The sequence below is a fragment of the Pinus tabuliformis genome, chromosome 3_2, assembly GCF_031772625.1.
Source record: "Pinus tabuliformis cultivar Carrire ecotype Pingquan chromosome 3_2, CPIR1, whole genome shotgun sequence".
Taxonomy (NCBI): Eukaryota; Viridiplantae; Streptophyta; class Pinopsida; order Pinales; family Pinaceae; genus Pinus; species Pinus tabuliformis.
In genome coordinates this window covers 324,489,909-324,511,163 of record NC_142302.1, presented here as the reverse complement: position 1 = coordinate 324,511,163, position 21,255 = coordinate 324,489,909, and the positions used below count along the sequence as shown (strand labels likewise).

At 40.0% G+C, this 21,255-nt stretch overlaps 2 protein-coding genes across 3 annotated transcripts in view; one reads left to right on the top strand and one right to left on the bottom strand.

The window, feature by feature from the left end:
- LOC149180832 (serine/threonine-protein kinase 12-like) overlaps nucleotides 1-21,255 on the bottom strand; it is a 287,777-nt gene that overhangs the window by 170,089 nt on the left and 96,433 nt on the right. The window lies entirely within an intron of this gene.
- LOC149180834 (uncharacterized) lies at nucleotides 7,300-10,111 on the top strand. The gene is made up of 2 exons (XM_089418232.1): nucleotides 7,300-8,487; nucleotides 8,668-10,111. Exons 1-2 carry the CDS (start codon nucleotides 7,351-7,353, stop codon nucleotides 9,751-9,753), a joined length of 2,223 nt encoding a protein of 740 aa, XP_089274358.1. The 5' UTR covers nucleotides 7,300-7,350; the 3' UTR covers nucleotides 9,754-10,111.

The window sequence follows — 21,255 nt, the reverse complement described above, 5'->3', positions numbered from 1 at the left end:
TATTTGCCAAACTCCATGTGGATCATCTTATTTATGGCTTTTGATATTTTTCCTAGATTCCTCTCATCGAAAGGTGTAGGATTGATCTAACGATCATCCGATTCCGATTATTATTTATGGAGATATGAATTTATTTTGATTATGGACAAATTGTCAAGGTCGGCCAGCAAACTTATGTAGGCTCAGAAGCCCAACAGTCATGTCTATTCAACCGCAACGTTTGCATATAAATACAAGGAGCATTCTCCTCATTTGGACAATTCAATTCACTCATCTTCTCTCTCTCTCCCCTACGTATAAAAGGAGCCCCTCTCTCTCTCTCACGTGTGGCTGAAAGGAAGACATCCTAGGGCAAGGAAGACGCAGAAAGAAGGACGCTAGGGCAGCAGGTCATCTCTTTGACCAGCGTTGACCAAGCGTTGACCTTCCAGAAGTGTGGATTGGGTGTGGTTGCCTCTCCTAGGTAGGCCGCAATTTTTGGCATGAAAATCAAGGTGATCTAACCTCTGGTTTGACTGGTGTTGACTGCCCTAGTTTAGGGCTGCAAGTTGACTTCAGAAATCTGCAAATTACTGAATTTTTGGGGTTGTTCAAAGGTTGTTTCTTCAGGTTGTTCGAGGACAAATTGACCGGAAATTGAGCAAGTATTTTAGAGGTCAATTTCAGCCAGTTTGGCCAAGTTTGACTTTGTTGATCGAGGGTTTGCTATTGCTAATATAAAATTACAGAATTCAGATTTTGTACTATTTTTCTCTACTGAACTATTGAAGATAAAAGAAGATTTGATTAAAGGGTTTCCCCGCATTGGGGTTTGTCCCTCGCTAACTACCACATCTTGTGTCTCTTGTCTTGGCTTGTTTTCTGTTGATCATTTAATGTTCTATCTGCACTTTACTTAATGTATATGTGATTGCTAATCTGTGGCTAATAAGAAGAAAAATAAGTAAACTACTCTAAGCATAGAACATACCATAATTTAATTTTCGGGAACTGTCGAGACTGTTGGAACTACCGGTAACTGCAGGAATTGCCCGGAACTGTCGGGAACTGCTCAGAACTGTCGGAACTGCCGGAATTGTCGGGAACTCCGGGAACTGTCGGAACTGTCGGGAACAACTGGAACTGTCCGGAATTATCGGAACTGCCGAAAACAGCCGGAACTGTCAGATACTGTCGGAGCATCTATCTCCAAAGGAGAGCAGCATGCAAGGGACAGCTAACTAACATTGAGACAGTTGTATGGTACTTAGCAGCAAATATACCAAGCATGCAATGTTACAGCTAGCATGCAATGTTACAGCTAACATGCAAGGGACAGCTAGCATGCAACAGCAAGCATGCTAAGGACAACAAGCATGCTAGGGACAACAAGCAAGCAAGATGCAGCCAACACATAGTTCAATATGGCAACATGGTGCAGCAATGGCACATAATGCAATACAGTTATGGGTACAGTCATGATTAATGAAGCGTGATGAGATGCAACATAGTGATGATGGGTGCAGCGTGGTGAGGTGCAGCATGATAACGAAATGCAGCACAACGATAGGTGAAGGAGTCACCTTGGGGAATCAGTTGAAGCAGCATGTCTTCAACTGATCTCATGCATCATCTTCTTAGAGATGATCTATGCTCTTATCTAGATAAGTCAAAGTGTTGACTTCTGTTGTAAACGTACTATCTCTCTCTCTGTTGAATTATTGAAGAATATATAAGAAGAATTGATCAAGGGTTTCCCCACATTGGGGTTTGTCCCTGGCTAGCGCCACATCTTGTGTCCTCTTGTCTTGGCTTGTCTTTTGTGACTTATGTTTATGTTCTATCTACAGTTTACTTTAATGTTGATGTGATTGCTAATCTGGAAAAGATATTGAGCTAACTGTGAAAATTGAAATAAATTGCTCTAAGCATAGAACATACCTGAAATTAACATTTAACTCAGAATAAATTGTAATCTCAGTGCTTTAAGTCTTTAACATCTCGCTTCCCTAAAACATCTCCTAAACCTCCTTGCATTCCGTATTCTAAGTTAGTCCTGCATTTAATAATCAACCTCCAAGCATAAGCTACAGCCTCTGCATCGCCGAAGGCACTAGATACGTTAGATTTCAAGGAGAGGGATCCTTAATCACACCCTCGTGTACTTCACCTTATCTTCTCTCTTCCATTCGCTATCAAGTTTAGGCTCAATACAGACAAAGATCAAAGGACATACTTAGAATAGGCATATAATTAAAATTAACCAAGATCCTGCATTTCACATTAGTTTTAGGAACTGCATGTCATATAGGTTAGTTATTCATCCAAGCAGCAGTTATCCATCCAATACTTGTCCTAAATTTACTCAGCAAGATAGTTGACTCCATAAGGCAAACGTATTAATCGTCTAAATCTAATCTAATCTTTTAAAATCTTTCTTAATTTAAAAATGAGCACTGGATCACTTAACTGTGTCTCCCGAATTGGTTGGTTCCCAACTAGTCCTTCTTCCATCCATTTCCGTAGGGTCTACGCCTCTTAGTCTGTTGTTGGAAGACAGCTTAAACAGAGATATTAGGGATCAGGATGACAACCCCTGATCTGATCCGTTGTCGCAGTGCCTATACATTCTATGCGACAACATTTTTGGCACCGTTGCCGGGGATTGAATTTTTGGACCTTGGCTTTGCGACATTCGTCTTAATCATTTTCATCTCCTCTTTTCTCATCCTTTCATCTCTCACCAAGATAAGTTCCTTGTCCTTAGTTCCTTTCACTAACTTTCTTCCTTGCATCTTGGTTATCTGAAGTTGGATTTATGTCCGAGTGGCGATTCCACTTCCTTCATCTTCTACAAGGGCGTGTACTAGACAGAACCCAAGTAGCTTGGTTAATCCTACTCCGAATCCTGAAAAGGTTCTCAAAGTACGATTACACAAGCCATCTTCTCATACACTTCTTGTTAATCTCAGGCAGGAAGCTCTCTTTGATATCCATTTACTTTTTCTTGATCCTATTCAGCAAGACTTCATGGATGATTTATATCTTCCTTATGATTTTGCTAATATTCAAGGTTATCCTCATGACCTTCCTGGAAAAGTTTTGGATAAATTGCCTTCTTTCCAAGGCCATAATGCAATAATTGTTAAAGCTCATCTTCATAATTTTAGGCATTTCATTAATAAATGGGGTGGTGCTAAGTTGCTAACGCTGCTCATGAGGATGTAAAATTGAAGCTTTTTGTGCTATCTTTGGAAGAAGATGCTTTGGAGTGGTTCACTGAGAAAGTTGATCATTCTTTTGACTCATTACAGTCAATCATTAATGCCTTGAAAGAAAATTCTGGAGATAAGAAAGAATAAAGGCACCTCGTTAAGGCTATCAGTTTGATAAAGAAGAAGCAAAATGACAAGATTATAAGCCTCCTGATAAATCTCTTTTGGATTTTTACATTGATGTTTTTAATCCTGATACTTCTTATGAATTGAGACGGGCTAGGAGTAGTGATTATAAAGTTGCTCAGACTTTAGCTGAAGGGCTTGAAAAAGATAAGAAGGCATCTAGGAAGTCTGAAATCCCAGGTTTTGATAGGGCTTCAACCAAATTGAAAGAAACTAAAGGAAAAGAGGTTAAAGAATCTGATGATGGTCTTATGCATAGTAATAATAATAATCGGAATAATAATGCTTGGCAAAGAAAAGGCCCGTCTAATCAGCATAGACCTCCAAATCCTCTTGAATCTGCTAATCTTTTGGATGAAACTCTTTCTTATTGTAGGCCCTGTGATGCTCTTCATGAAGAGGCTACATGCCCCACTGTTAAGAGAATTTTGGATATTGGGCTGTTTGGAACAAGTAATCAAATAAATGTGGTTGGCAAGGAGTTTTCATTATCTATGGAAGATTGGATGGAAGTTAAGGAAAATAGTCAAGAGGTCAAGCCTTTTAGATCGTCCTTTAGTATAAATAATTTTGATCATGAAAAGGATGTGATTGTTGAATTATTTGGTGAACATCCTTCTCCAGAGGAAGTCTTGGAAATTACGAAAGATAAGGGTTAACTTATCAAAGAAGGGATAAGGATCAAAGTGGAAATCAAATTCCCACTCGAAGTTTTAACCCTGGTTCAAGGTCTGGTTTGGATGTTGATTTGGGAAGTTGGTTTAATAATGCAAAAATCTAGGTTCCTATCACCGAGATATTGAAGATTCCTTCCCAAAAGGCTAAATTATTAAAAGCTATTGAAGCTCCTTGTGTGAATGTTTCTCAACAAAAGGCCCCTGAGAGCTAAGTTACCGGAAACGGCACCCTTGCAGGCAGAAACGCCGTTTTCCGTATCAGAAACGTATGACGCCCAGAAACGCCGGAAAAACGGCCGAAAAACGTTTTTTAAGATTTGGAAACGTATCAGAAAAAATTTTGCCGTTTTTCAGGCGTTTTTATGGAGAACACGTCCCGTTTTAAAAATCCTGATACGTTTCAGAGAAATTGAAGACGTATTTCGAAATTTCCAATACGCATCTGCAAAATCGAATACGTATCAGATAAATTTAAATACGTTTTTGAAAAATCGAATGCGTATCTGGGGAAATTCAATACGTTTTTAGCTGTTTTTCGTGGCCGCCGGGAACGGATTTAATAACAAGAGCCGACGGTCTAAATTCAATTGGCGGGCTTTCCAAATTCGTTCACGGTTCACCCTATTAATATCTTACCTAACCTATTATACTTACTACCCTAAACGACGAGTTCTACAGCTACTTCTAACTTCTGATTCCTGTGAGTGATTGCGGCCGCTGAGCACTGAGCGTTGAGAGTTTTAAGTTTTAACAGGCTTCTGAGTTTCACTGTCTGGAGTAGTCGACTGGTTCCTGCCGGCATCGAACAAGCCTCGGCCCTCAAGGTACACGATGCTGCACGCACGTAATTAGTCTTTGATAATTGATTCTTATTGCGTATAGAGGAACTCGGCCTTGTTCCATAGTAATATAATACTTCGAAGTTCGCACTGTTTAGTAATTGTTGGTTGGTTTCCCTCGTCATGGTGAACTGTGCGACTGCTTTTTTGGTCACTTTCCAAGACTTTCCCCACCCTTCTTTGAAAAATATTTTTCTCATTCCGTCAGATTTTTAATTTTTTTATTGTAATTATAACTAAAGGGAGAAATATGAAATATCATTCACATGGTAGCTACCTTAGAACTTTTTAAGTTTTTTGGCTACAATAGTTTGGTTTGTCAATAAATCCGGATGCCTACCTTTGATTTGTCACAGAGATGATGCCTACGGCCCTACCTTTGAATCTATTCTCATGTGAATTCCATCATGAAAATCTCATTATTCTGCTGAAAATTAGCATTCCCTTCGCTCATCAACCGTCGGTTAAGCACTGGGAAACTATACGCAGTCACAGAATTGACTTTGTCTTCAATTAGTGACAGCACCCAGATATCATTTGCCAAGTCCCAACTCTGTCCAACATTTGACATCAGCCATCTGTGAGATAGGGTCCCTCTGCTTGTGCTTTGCCTTTGTGTAAACCACATGCTACAGCTTGATTACCTCCTTAGATTGGATCACTGGCATAGGGAACAAGCTTGAATGTGTGTGGATCACTAGCTACAGTGATCCCCTTTGGTCTGTGCAAATCAAAAACAGCAATACACAATGTTTACCTACAGCCTTACAACCACAAGGGTATGCACTTTGGCATTTACCTACAACCATCAACACATAAAAATGAAAATATAGTTATACATTGAAAATGTCTACTTATGGTGAGAAGTCATGTCAATGCGTGTTTAATTCATGCTCCTGCATTGGATGTGTTATTATCGTGTGTTGATTGGTTGGTATAACACAAATAGGCTTTGATTTGTCAAAGAGATATCATTACCTTCAGGCTTCAGGCTTCCATGCTCAAACTAGTTCTTTTTTTTCTTTAAATTTGAATGTCAGAGATGAGGCTTGATATGGTTTGTATTTCTACAAACTTCAAATTTGGATACCTTCAGGCTTCGAAGCAGATATGATACAATACAGTCCATAGTGCCTTAAGGCTTAGGGACTTCGCATATAGTGTCACAGACTCACATGAGATTTGTATAAACCTCAAACTCAAAGAATATTGAGTGCAAACTTCTGCCTTATTATCCACTTAAGCAAGGGTTGGCAGAGATCACTTATAACTTTTGTTTTCATAAATTCATCCTTTAATAGTCCTTATTCTTCTTCGTCTTGGATATAATATGAAGTGCTTCATATTTATAAACTAGGAGAAGTGTGACAGAACTCGATCCAGCCTTCCAAAAAACAGAGATATAAAGCCATATGTATTATTCCCACAAAAACATAGTGTCTCTATGCAATTAAGTTGCAATTCATGGCTCCACAAAATTTTAGTGCCTTTGTCTTCTTGATTGAGATGTGTGTTCAATGATCAATCAGCTCTTTGTAGTCCTTCAATCTAGCTTCTATGGAACTTGGACCATTGGATCTAGCTTCATACTCATAGGATTCATATCCACATGTAGAAAATTTGAATCACAGAGATGGCTTCATTTGAGAATCTGAACCCTTATCACTGTGATAGCATCATAGCACCAAACTTATTAAGTTATTTGTTGTGGAGGCACCGAGATATAGCACTGAAGTCTGAAACATTTACTGTGATATATCACCGAAGTTCTGCCTTCTTGATCTTCACTGTAACAGTGTAATCCGCTTTCTATCTCAGAAAATTATGCAGAGAATATCCCTGTGATGATTCTACTAATAATGTGCAGTTTAGACTCTAGAGCATGTTTACAGTCTTCTAATGATTGCATTGTTCTGAACCTAATATTCTGTTACCTGTATAAATAATGACTGTTCTGAACCTAATATTCTGTATAAAATATTAAAATTTAAATGTTTATTTTATGTATCATTTGTACTTTTGCAATGTCTAAAATTAAAATTGGAATTTACCAGCAATGTCCAGACTCCAGACTCCAATAGGCCATGGAGCTGGCTGTACAGTGTAGGTCCTAGGAACTAGGAAGCCACCTTCAATTAATTATTACACAGTGTAACTGTAAACAGAACACCCAGTGTTTCCCCAACAGTGGCTGTTGTTCTAAGAACAGTGTTCTAACTTTCTAAGTTCTAACTTCTAACTTCTTGCTTCAAAGTTCAATGTTCGCTGTCATTATGAAACAGAGTAAAGAGAAAGGCGTATAATTTTATAAATAAATGATGACATAATTTTATTAGCATCCAGAAATGACCAAATAAATTTTTTTAAATAGTAAAATACATATCTGGATTCTGAACTTGAAGACTGATATAATATATTTGTCAATTTTCTTTTTTCAGTTTCAGACTTCAGTGAATGTCATCATCATTCATGGCAACTTCAAGTTCAGCCATTCATGAGGCAGAGGAAGTGGCACATGACGCTGAAACAACCCAGAAATTTGATCCAAAGTCACCACTTTGGAAATATGTCACTACTGTTGGGAAGATCCAAGGAGGTGGATCATTGGCATGGGTTTGCAGTGAGTGTAAAAAGGAGTTTAAGGGGTCATACACACGGGTTAAAGCACATTTGCTTGGGTTAAGAAACCAAGGGGTTCGAATATGTAGTGGCCCACCTAAAGAGAATGGGAAAGATGGAAATGGTTTAAGCAAGGTAAAAATTGCAAAATATCAGAGAGAACAAGAAGAGGCAGATGCTAAAGCAAATGAAGCAAATCCTGTCTCCTATTTAAAACACTCAGTCTCAAAGCCTCCACTTTATTCTCATGCAAATGTTGGGTCAAAGCGGTCAAATTTGGGACCGCTTGAGAAGAGTTTTAATAATGATGCTCGAGAGATAGCAGATGCAGCTGTAGCCCAATGCATTTATGCAAATGGCCTTCCCTTTAACCTTGTGCGATCTCCTTACTGGGCAAAGATGGTAAAATGTTTGACTGAAGCCCCAAGAGGGTACAAGAGCCCTGGGTATGAGAAGATACGCACCACATTGTTGAGTGCTCAAAAGTTAGATTTGGAGGCTAAATTAGCCCCCATTCGTGATTCATGGCTCATTTCAGGGGTGTCCATCATTTCTGATGGATGGAAAGATCAAAGAAATAGGCCTTTGATCAATGTGATTGCTCAGAGCCCACATGGGGCAATGTTTTTGAAGGCAGTGGATTGTGAGGGGCAGGTGAAAGATTCTCAATTCATTGCTAACATCTTGATTGAAGCAATTGAATTGGTGGGGCCTGAAAATGTTGTCCAGGTAATAACTGACAATGCAACGGTGTGTAGAGCAGCAGGCCTAATTGTTGAAGGCAAATATCAGCACATTTTTTGGACCCCTTGTGCTGTGCATTCATTGAACCTCATGTTGAGCAAGTTGGGGAAGCAAATTGAGTGGATTCGAAAAATATTTGAAGAGGCAAAAGAAATTCAAGCCTTTATCACAAACCACCACATGTCCCAAGGCATCTACAGGGAATTTGCTAAGTTGGAGCTGCTTAAGGTACATATACTTAAACTTTAAAGTTTAAAGTTTATTAAATATTTGACTCTAAATTCAAATATCTAAATTGATGAATCATAATAGGTTATTCAATCAAATAATTTCAAATTTGATTCAAATTATGATTTTTGATTTTCAAATTGATTGAAATTTGAAACATTGGCAATTTGACACCTGCAGGTTGCTGAGACTCGATTTGCTTCTCACATCATAGTCTTAACAAGGCTCATGCAGGTGAAAGATGCATTACAATCAATGGTATGCAGTTCTCTTTGGAATCAATGGAGGCAATCCCAATCTGATAGAGCACAAGCAATGAAACGGTTGGTTGTTGATGACGAATGGTGGGATAAGGTGGAGTACCTCTTGGCATTTACTAAGCCAATTGTGGATTTGCTCCGTATGTTTGACACAGATATGCCTAATCTGGGAGAGGTGTATGAGGGCATTGATTCCATGATAGAGAAGATAAGGTTGGTTATAAATGCCAAGGAGAATGACCCAGATGAAATCTTTTACAGAGAAGTAAAAGATATATTGACCAAAAGGTGGAACAAGATGACCACTCCATTGCACCTTTTAGCCTATGCACTGAATCCAAAATATTATGCTGCAGAGTTGCTACGTGATCCAGAAAGAAGCGCACCAAACAAAGACCCAGAAGTCGCAGAAGGATTTAAAAATGCTTTTAGAAAGCTTTTTGTAGATCCTGAAATTGGGCTTCGGATTCGTGCACAGTTTTCTCATTTTGTGGGATCGGAGGGTTGGGGTTGTGATATTGACTGTATGCGGGACAAGAGCAGATTAAGTCCAATTGAGTGGTGGAACTTCTATGGTGGGGCACTTCCACATATCCAAAAATTGGCCATCAAGGTCTTGTCACAGGTTGCTAGTTCTTCTTCAGCAGAAAGGAACTGGAGTACATACGGCTTCATCCATTCAGTGAAGCGAAATAGATTGGGCTCTAAGAAGGCTGAGGAACTAGTGTATATTCATTCAAACCTTCGCCTTCTGTCACACAAGAGAGATGAATACAAATTTGGGCCCAACAAATTATGGGACGTGGAACCAGAGTTGCCTGACTTGGATATGACATTGAATGCCATGTCTCACATGAGTTTGTTTGATTCGGAGCCATCATTGGGAATAGGTGCATCTTCAAGTGGACATGGAAGCAATGTTCCCACTCCCAGTGCCACTTCTAGAGAGGATGTGGAAGTGGAACATTATAGTGGCATGAATGAAGACATATTTGATGATATGTAAATTTGTAATTTATGATGGTGTTTTAACTTTTAACTTTTAACTTTTAAACTTTTAAGTTTTGAACAACCATATGAATTATGACTTTATGAGTAATGATATTATGATAGTACGACTGCCAGTCATAGTTCATTTTGAAATTTGTACTTTCATTATCATAGTATGTAGTAATTAGTATGCATTATTAATTTTGGTAATGATGGTGTTTGTGTAAGTTTGTAAATTGTAATTTGTAACTTGTCATGTTGATAACTTGATGTTTGTCATGTTGATAAACATTGTTTGAAATTTGAAACAAAAACTTGATGTCTGAGACTCTGATGATATGTTGAAACTTGAAACTTGAATCATGAATGTTAGAATAATCGTTAATGATGATGGCAATGTTGAATGTTTATGCCATATGGCATATGTTGAAAGTTTGAAACTTGAAACTTGAATTGATGATGATGATGATGAATCATCAATCATGATAGATCATAGATAATTTAAATTTAGATTCTGAAATATGAATGGTAATATGAATTTTTTATTTTTAATATATATATATATATATATATATATATATATATATATTTTAAATTTTTATATATTTATTATGTGCCGTTTCCTGCCGTATCGTATCCAGATTTTTTGAAAATTTGCCGTATCCGTTTCAAACCCCGTACCCGTATCCGTTCCCGTATCCGTTTTCTGGTAACTTAGCCTGAGAGTGCCTATCAAGATGCCCCCATATATTTGCAAAGTATGGATTCAGATAACAAAGATCATCAACCATTCTTTATTACTTTGTTGGTTAATGGTTATAGATTGTATAATTGCATGTTGGATTTTGGTGCCTCAGCTTGTGTTATGACCAAGAGGGTCATGGAGCAACATAACTTAATAATTTCTAGACCTTATTACAACATATGTGCCATGGATTCTAAGAAGATTGAAGTTCATGGGTTGATTAAGGATTTACAAGTTCATTTATTAGTTTACCCTGACATAATGATTGTAATGGACATAGTTGTAGTTGATGTTCCTGATGCTTGGGGCATGTTGTTGTCTAGGAAATGGGCCTCTGATCTAGGAGGAAGTATTCAGATGAATTGGTCATATGCTACGATTCCTTCTCCTAGAGGTGATGGATTTGTTAGACTTAACAGAGAGCTTGAGAGAAGATTCCATGTTGAAGATCCTAAGAGTCCCCATAATGAAATAATAAAGGAACAACCTAACCTTGGGAATTATGCCATTTTGTCTAACTCTATAGTTCCCCTAGAGGTCAAGGTTGATGAGAAGATGGGTGATTTAAAGAATAAGGTATGGTATATGTATTTCGATGGTGCATCTTCTAGGCATGGTAAAGGTGCTGGAATTGTATTAAAGTCTCCCCTTGGTCATATTTTCAAATTTGCCTATAGATTGGAGTTTGGAGCAACCAACAATGTTGCTGAGTATGAAGCTCTATTGTTGGGTCTCGAATTGGCAAAAGATTTGAAGGTTAAATTGCTTAGTATCAAGGGAGATTCTGATTTGGTTATCATGCAAATTAAGAATAAGTTTACATGTAAAAACCAAAGATTAAGGAACTATCGAAATGTTGTATGGGATACTATGGAATGTTTTGATGCTCTTGATCTAGAAGCTATCCCTAGAGAAAATAATAACTTGGTTGATGAGCTGGTTGTAGCAGCATCTACCTTGTAGTTATCTGATGAATTGATGAAGGATAAGATTAAAATGGAAATTATTTTTAGACATTTTGTACCTGACAATATGGAGTATTGGCAGATTTTTGAAGATGAAAGACAGGTGATTCGCTTTCTTAATAAGTTGGATGAATTTGAAAATTTTGAGGTTAGTTATAAAGAGGATGGATATAAACATCATGAAGATATAACTAATCCTAATCCCAAGAACATTGTAGCTTTGAAGCAATATTTCGATCATCATGATGCTACAAAGAAAAACGATGAAATCAAGATGGAACTAAGGGAGTTCATTGAAGTAAATATTGGTACCTCTAGTGACCCTAAAATTGTAAAAATTGGTAAAGGTACTAGTGATGAAGAAAGAAAAAATTTGGTTAATTTACTTCGCGAAAATAGAGATGTTTTAGCATTTTCTTATGATGAGTTAAAAGGTTATAGGGATTAAAAGAAAAGAAAATTGCGAAAATTGCTTCAATAACAGAGATTGAAGAATCGCTTCGCCTAGGGTTTGGCTCTGGAGCAAGCCCCTAGCCATCATCGCTCCTACAGAGCTCTCTCGGCAGCCTCCCGCTGCTGAGACCAACCAGTGGGTCAAGACAGTTTTGCGCAGGGAGCCTCTTTATAAAAATTTTGAGTCCAATCAGGATGGACGCCGGAGGGGGTCCCTCTTCCCCCCCTCCCGAGATTGCCGCCTTCAAGAGATTGGTAGCCTCCTGTGGCAAGAGGAAAGCAAGCACGAACCAGCAGAAATTTGTTAAGAAAGCCAAATCCATCCCTTCGATAGAGCTACCTGCGGAACACTCGTGCCGGACTGCGTTGAATCTGGCTGAACGAGGGCTCATAGGACAATTCACGGGTCTATTGCCCTCTCCCAAAGCTATTGAGGGATGGGTCCAGCGAAACTAGAGGCCCCTTGTCTCTGAAGGAATACAAAGCCACATGCTAGGCAGAGGATATTATGTTTTTTTTTAAATCAGCAGAAGATCGAGATCTCATTTTCCGAAACGGTCCATATTTCATGGGCCCCCAAGGGCTTTATCTGAATAAATGGACCCCTGACTTTGACCCTTCCCAGGACACTCCCTTAGCCGTCCCTGTCTGGGTAAGGTTACCCCATCTTCCTCTTCATTGTTGGAGCCTGGAATCTTTGGAAACAATCGGGAACAAATTAGGAAAATACATTGATAGGGTTGAAAGGAGAGATCAATATTCGTGCGCCAGAATATGCGTAGAAGTCGATCTGGAGACAGGATTGCCTGAGGCGATCAAGTTGACCATAGCTGGCTGGTCTCACATTCAGGAACTAGATTATGAACAACTCCCCTTCAAGTGCCGACATTGTCATGGCTATGGCCACTTCGCTCGAAACTGCAAAAAGAAAATTGAGGAAGAATCCGAAAAAGAAAAGGGCGAACAGTGGACACAAGCCAGAAAAACTGCCACTACTAAACAGACCATCAGAGTGAAAAGGAAAGGAGGAAATCCAGAGACCGGAGGACCCTCTGCTGGGAAGAGTTTAACCAAAGATCAAGCCACTGCAAATGCCACCAACTCAGCAAACCCTTTTTCTGCTCTAAACCCTCCAGAAGACCAACCAGAACTTGAAGAGGGAGAGGTGCAACAGAATATGGAACAGACAGCAGACGCAGAACTAAATTCAGGATCTCAGGAACATACTGTAGAAGCCATTTCAGAAACTCCTTTTATAGATGCAACCCAACATGAAAATCAAGGCCCTCTTGTAGGCGCCACTTCCCCACCCTCTTATGCAGAAATGACCAAAAAGAAAAAACTGCTAGATAGTCTTGGTTCTTCTGAAGATGGACCTCTTGAGCAATCCAACAAAAAGGCAGGAAGGAAGTCTCGCAAGGAGATCAGAGAAGAAGAGGTGGAGCGATTAAAGATGCAGGGTAGCCAATCTACAATCGAAATGTCACTGGGAAGGAACACAAGGACCAGACCCCCAAAGGGTGGGTTTGCACCGCCCCCCTCTAGTATATAATGCAGATCATCTCTTGGAACTGCAGGGGTCTGGGAAACCCTCTGAAAGTTGAAGTAGTAAAAGACCTATTAAAAATGGAAAACTCAGACATTCTCCTGCTCCAAGAGACAAAGATAGAAGAAGATGCTCTTCTATCTCTAAGTCGAACCAAATGGAAAAAGAACTCAGGGAAAGCGGTCAGCACCAGAGGTACTTCAGGGGGCCTTGCAACCCTTTGGTCGGAGGATATGTTCCAGCTTAAAAGCTCTTTTGCAACCCAGCATTGGATCTATACAGATCTCCTTCACCTCCCAAGTAAGATTTCTCTAGCTCTCTTCAATCTTTATGTTCCTGTTAATTTTTTGGAAAAGAAGGACTGTTGGAATTCTCTATCAAACTTCCTAGAAATCTATGCCCCTCAAAACATCATCCTAGCAAGGGATCTCAACATCACTCTAGACCCACAAGAGAAAAAAGGCAGAGTAAGGGGCAAAGATCCCTTCCATGCCTCCATGGAGTCTCTGATTCTTGAATGGGACCTTCTGGACCATAAACCAAAGAAAGGTCATTATACCTGGACCAACAATAGAGTTGGCAAATCCAACATTGCTGCCCGTTTAGATCGATTTCTAGTACAAAGCACTCTTCTGGAGGGGAAGCATCTAATCTCTTCAAAAATTCTGCCCAAAATAACATCTGATCATAACCCCATCTCGTTGTTGATAGAGAAAGAGGAGGACCTCGGCCCTATTCCCTTTAGATTCAATCCTCTTTGGGTATCGAGAGAGAGCTTTATGGGCATAGTGGCCGAAGTATGGGCGCAACCAGTCGAAGGATCCCCCAGTTTCGTGTGGGAGCAGAAAATCAAACACACTAAGTCTACATTAAAAATCTAGGCAAAAAGAAAACCCTTTCACCCCTACGAGTCATAGAAAAAAGGCAGTTCAGGCTCTAGCTGAGATTAAACTAGGCATGGAAGGATCTAAAATCACCAAAGCCCAGCTGCTCACCGAACAGAATGCCCAGTTCAACACCTTTCTTTCCTTTCGACAAGAAGAGGAATACTAGCGCCTTAAGTCTCGCAGCCTCTGGCTCCAAGCTGGAGACAGAAATACAGCCTTTTTTCAGAAACAATGCATAGCCCGACTCTCTCAGAATCACATTTCTGAATTATCCAACAGGGAGGGGGAAGTTATCAAAGGACAGGATCTCATAAAACAGGCAGCCACAATCCACTATCAGAATCTATTCCAGGAGGATGGTTCATCCGATGACGACCTGGCTGCCGACTTACTGTCAAACATCCCACCTCTTGTCACTGCAGATGTAAATGTTGGGTTAATGAAGCCCTTTTCTGAAAAAGAGATAGTTGAGGTCATTTGGTCAATGCAGCCGAATAAAGCACCTGGGTCGGACGGCTTCACAATACATTTCTACAGAGCTTGCTGGAATGTAATTAAACTCGATCTTCTCAGAATGGTAAAAGCCTTTCAAAAGAAAGCCAAAGTGGGAGGGTGCACCAACTCCACCTTCCTTGCCCTTATCCCGAAAGAAGTTAACCCTGAGTCTTTCGACAGATTCCGGCCAATCTCTCTATGCAATGCCTCCTACAAGATCCTTGCCAAACTATTAGTCAATAGACTCAAGCCTCTGTTAGGGTACCTGATCTCCCCTCTGCAGGGCGGTTTCGTCAAAGGAAGGCATCTCATAGACAATGTGATCCAAGTGCAAGAAGCCCTACACTCTAGCCACTCTCGGAGGAAAAAGGTATGCTCATCAAGTTGGATATGTCAAATGCTTTTGACCGAGTTAGACTCTCATTTCTCTATAAAATCCTCCTCTCCTTCAGTTTTAGTGTTGATTTTGTCAACTTGATAAAAGCCTGCACACACAGACCTTGGATAGCCCCCCTAGTCAATGGCAGACCTTCTGACTTCTTCCAAGCTTCTAGAGGGCTCCGCCAAGGATGCCCTTTGTCCCCCTTTCTTTATATCTTGATGGCAGAATCCCTAAGCAGAAAGCTGATAGCAGAAATGGAAATAGGCACTATTCCAGGTATCAAGGCAGCAAGAGGGGTGGACCCTATAAATCACGCCCTCTTTGCGGATGACTCTCTCCTTTTGGGAGGGGCCTCGATTAAGATAGCAAAGGCTTTCAAAGAAATTCTTCAACACTTCTATCTAATCATAGGAGCCTTGATCAACAAAAGAAAAAGTGCGTTTATGGCTGGAATGTAGAACACCCAACTATCCTTCGAATTGCCTGTATATTGGGATTCCCTGGGTATGACAAGTGGGAAAAGATCAAATATTTAGGCCTTCCCATAACCTCGGGATCAAGCCCCCCCTCCATATGGAATGAAATAATGAGCAAGATAAAAGCAAAAATAGCTTATTGGGGAGGTCAATGGCTAATAAAGGTTGGGAAGTTGAATTTGATTAAGGCAGTCCTCTCCGCCCTTCCCATCTTCCAGTCTTCCCTTCTGCTAGCTCCTAAGTCAATCACGGAACAGATCTCCGAACTCCAGCAGGATTTCTTATGGAATGGACGCAAGGGCAATCAGAGCAAGTTGCATTTGGTAAGATGGGATATATTGAATAGACCACTCCAGCAAGGAGGGTTACAGATACGGGATCCAGGATTAGCAAACCTAGCTCTTGGTGGAAAAATCATATGGCAATTACATGCAGACAAAAATCATCTTGTCAGCAAAATCCTCTGGAAGAAATACCTAAAGGGAGGCTCCCTGAGAAATCTCACCACTGCTTCTACTCCAACAGGAACAGCAATTTGGAATTTAGTCAGAAGAAGCATCGACCATATACAACAACAATTATACAAAATTCCAGGAAATGGGCAGAGAACATTACTTTGGGAGGACACAATTCAAGGGAATGCCCCATTGGTCGCCCTCAATTCCTGTAACGATTTAAAAATCTGGTTAGTGAACAAAGGGCTTCTCCTGCTGGCAGACATATGTTCTTGGGATAGCAAAGGGAATTGGGCAAGATGGACCTTTCCAAGGGTTCTTGACCCTCTAGAACCATAGAAAAACTTGCTTTGTGCAGCGCTTTCTAGCCTCGCCCCTGTCCATCGTACATCCAAAGATAAATGGGGGTGGGGAAGAACCGGAATTTATACAGCAACTCAAGGTTTCTCCTCATTACAAGCCACACATGCACTGTTGCTAACACAGAAGATCTAGAAATCCGTTTGGTCTCCCTTTTGCCTTCCAAAGGTGAATTTCTTCACTTGGTTACTAATGCATAAAAAGGCACTAACAGGAGAAAATCTGAATAAAAGAGGCTTTCACGAGCCCTTTAGATGCTGCCTATGCACCTCTGCTATCGAAACCTCTGACCATTTATTGGTTGACTGTGTTTTCACTCAAGAAGTATGGAAGATGGTCCTCCAAGGACTTAGCATATCCACCCCCTCCCAGATTTCAGTTGTTACACTCTACTCCTCCTGGGTAGACCAAAACCCTGAGAAAAAATCTAAAAACACAGGCTGGAAAAACATTTGGCAAGCTATTCCAAAATGCCTTTGGTGGAAAGTGTGGTTGGCTCGAAACGAGTGCGTTTTTAATAACAGGATCCCGAAATCAATGGAAGTGGCTGCCAAAGTAAAAGCTCTCTTGTTGGAAATAGTAAATAATCCAACTTTTCCCCTCACTCTATCTGCAAAAGCCTCTATGTGGCTAGGACCCTGCGTGCCAGGAGAAAGGAAAGATCCAATCAACAAACCAATGAAAGATCCTTCTTAGCGCCTGCATCTCACTGCAGGTGACTTTCTTAAGTGGTGGCAAGGGACCCCAAAAGCCACTATCTTCTTTGATGGAGCGTCCAAGGGGAAAACAGGCACTAGAGGCGCAGGGGGTCTGATACTTTCCCCATACAGATCGGGAAAAACCAGTTTCAACTGGGGCCTTGGCATAAGCTCGAACAATCAAGCAGAGAGTTACAGCCTCCTAAAAGCTTGCCGGATGGCGAAAGAGTTAGATTACAAAACAATCCAAATTTTCGGAGACTCGGAACTCCTGATAAAGCTCTTAAACTTCGAAGATGATTCTAGCAACCCAGCTTTAAACAAAACCTTGCAAAGAATTCGAAACACTTTGAAAGATTTCGACACTGTTGACTCATACCATATTCTACGGGATTTAAACAAACAAGCGGACTCGCTGGCAAATAAAGGCTGCCTGTTGTCACAAGGTAATCTCAGCCTTAATGGCGAACCTTTCTCGATTCACCCTTTGTCTTAGACAATCTTCAAAAGGTAGAACTGCTACTCAAAGGGAGAGTGGTATGTGGCACCTTGAAAGTCCCATTCAGGATCGCCATGTAGTAAGTAGATGGAAAATCAAGCACAAGGACTATCAAGCAGAAGAAACAACGATAGAATGTACAGCAGCAGATGGTAGAAGGAATAGTCGCAGAAGGAAAAACAACCAAAGGAATAGCAGAAGCAGAAGGAACATCCAACAGATCAAGGCACAGCAGCAGAATCAACAGCAAACAAAAGGAATTGTAGCAAAAGGAACAGCATCAGAAGGAACAGCGACCAGAAGGAAAAGCCGCAGAACGAACAGCACCCGAAGAAACAGCAAGCCAAAGGAACAGCAACAGAAGGAACAATAACCAAAGGAACAGCAACCCGAAAAAACAGCAAGCCAAAGGAACAGCAGACCGAGGGAACAGCAGGTCAAAGGAACAACGCCCGAAGGAACAGCAGACTGAAGGCACAACAATAGAAGGAACAGCACCCTAAGGAACAGCAGGCTGAAGGAACAGCAGGCCGAAGGAACAGCAATTCGAAGGAACAGCATCCGAAGGAACAGCAACCTGAAGGAACAGCAACCCGAAGGAACAGCAGACCGAAGGAACAACAACCGAAGGGACAGCAAGCCGAAGGCACAGCACCCGAAGGAACAGCGGGCCGAAGGCACAGCAACAGAAGGAACAACACCCTAAGGAACAGCAGGCCGAAGGAACAGCAATTCGAAGGAACGGCACTTTGAAGGAACGGCATCCGAGGGAATAGCAGGACGAAGGAATAGCAACCGAAGGAACAGCAGGCCAAAGTAACAACAAGCAGAACGAACAACAGCAGAAGGAACAGCAAACTAAAGGAACATCAAAAAGAAAAACACAAAGAAAAGGCCGCAGAATTTGCTCTCCCAGAGATAAAATGTAAGACAGAAAGCAAGAATAGCCAAAGAACTCACAAAACTTTTGAATTAAAGCTTAGGGGAAGGGACTACCATCAGCTCATTCTCTTTGCTCAGTTTTTAAAAGCTACTGTCGATTGTAATAGGAGCTTGCTCCACTTTTGGCAATAAATACATTAACCGTTATTGTTAAAAAAAGGGTTATAGGGAAGATGTCATGGAGCACACTAACCCTTTAAAAGATGAAAATGCTAAACCCTTTCGTCGAAAACCTAGGCAGATAAATCCTAAGTTGGTCCCATTAGTTCAAAAGGAGCTTTCAAAGATGCTTGCAGTGGGTATTATTGCTCAAACTAGGCATTCTACACGGTGCTCCAACCTAGTGATTCTTAGGAAAAAGAATGGTATAATCGGACTTTGCGTCGATTTTAGAAATCTTAATCTAGCATGTAAGAAGGATAATTACCCTTTGCCAAACATGAAGACTATGTTGCAAAGAGTAACAGGTTCAGGAATGATGTCATTGCTAGATGGTTTTTCTAGATATAATCAAGTATGGGTTAAGAAAGAAGATCGGCACAAAACTACTTTCACCACACCATGGGGTACATTTGAATATATTAGAATGCCTTTTGGATTAACTAATGTTGGAGCTACCTTTCAAAGGGCTATGGATTATGCCCTTAAGGGTTTAATTGGTAAAATCATTGAGATATATTAGGATGATCTTACAGTTTTTCTAAGGATGGTATTAGTCATATAGGTCATCTTAGGCAAGTTTTTGACAGATGTAGAGAGTTTGGAATCTCCTTGAATCCTACTAAATCTGTATTTGGAGTAATTGAAGGGAAGTTACTTGGTCACATCATCTCAAAAGATGGAATCAAGATAGATCGTGAAAGGGTTTAGGCAATCCAAGAGATTCCTCTTCTTCATAATCTCAAATCCCTTCAATCTTTCCTTGGAAAGACAAACTTTTTTAGGAAATTTATTCCAAATTACAAGGAGATAGCCAAACCTATTCAAAATCTTCTTAAGAAAGATGCTAATTTTTTGTGGAAAGAAGACAGTAAAAAGGGTTTTCAAGAAATCAAAGGTGTTATTGCAAAATCTCTTGTTCTAGCTAGCCCTAATTATTCTAAAGATTTCATGGTTTTTTCTTTTACTTCAGAAGATACAATTGTTGGTGTCTTGTTACAAAAGAATAAGGAGGGTCATAAATAGCCTATTGATTTCATAAGTAGAGCTCTTCAAAATTTTGAATTAAATTATACTACCATGGAAAAGCAAGCATATGCCTTGGTCAAGTCTCTTAAGCATTTCAGGACTTATGTGGGTTATTCTAAAATCATTGCTTTTGTCCCACATTCGGTTGTTAAAGATATATTAACTCAGACTAATTGCTTAGGGACTCGTGCTAGGTGGGTTACTAAGATCCAAGAATATGACTTGGAGATTAGACCCACTAAGCTGGTCAAAGGTCAAGGATTGGCTGAAATGTTGACTGAAGGTAATGAAAAAGCTCTTGGTTTGATTTGTCTTAACGATTCATCTTCACCTGAGCTGCAAAGGTTAGGAGAGCATGATTGGTACAAGGACATCATTCATTATTTGTTAAATCTTACATGTCTTGATCATTTAGTTGCTCATAAAAGAAGGGCTCTTAGATTAAAAGCAACTAAGTATTGTCTTATGAAGGATGGTCTCAGATGCAGAGATCTTGAGGGTATTATACTTAGATGTGTTGATGAAATTGAGTCCAAGAAGTTGATTTTTGAGTTTCACTCAAGATTTTGTGGTGGTCATTATGCTGCTAGAACTATTGCCCACAAAATTCTGGGAGTTGGTTATTATTAGCCCTCAATTTTTTCCAATGTGCATGAGTTTGTTAGAAGTTGTCAAGCCTGTCAAGTGTTCACTAGGAAACAAAAGCTTGTTGCCCTGCCCTTTAAACTTGTGGTTGTTGAGGCACCCTTTCAGCATTGGGGAAGTTTTATGAAAATTCTAGCAATAGCTACTCATGGATTTTGTCTGCTACTAATTATTTCACTAAATGAGTAGAAGCCATTCCTGCTAAGAATGTCAATGAAAAGGTTATTATGGATTTTATTGAAAATCACATCATTACTAGATTTGGTGTCCCAGCTAAAATCACAACTGATAATGCCAAGGCTTTTAGTTTCAAAGTTTTCATCTTTCTGCTTCAAGTATGGCATTGTTTTATCTCATTCATCTAATTACTATCCTCAGGGTGATGGTCATGTTGAATCAAGTAATAAAAATCTTATAACCATTATCAAGAAGATAATAAGCGGTCCTGGGATAGCAAAATCAAGTATGCATTATGGGCAGATAGAATTACAAAGAAAAAAGCTACTGGTAAAAGTGCCTTTGAATTAATTTATGGCTCGGATGTAACTCTAACTATGCACCTTAAATTGCCAACTTATCAACTCCTTCGGCATTTCTCTATTGAGGCAGATGTTGACCACTCCGCGTCAACTACCCTATAGCAATGTACATTTTCGTAAGAAGATTCCATCATACTTGGGCAATGAAGATTATCCAGATTTCAACATCATCTTCAGTTATCATTTTGTTAAAGTTGTAAACCCATTCTGCATGTTTATAATGTAAATGATCCTAGAAAGACC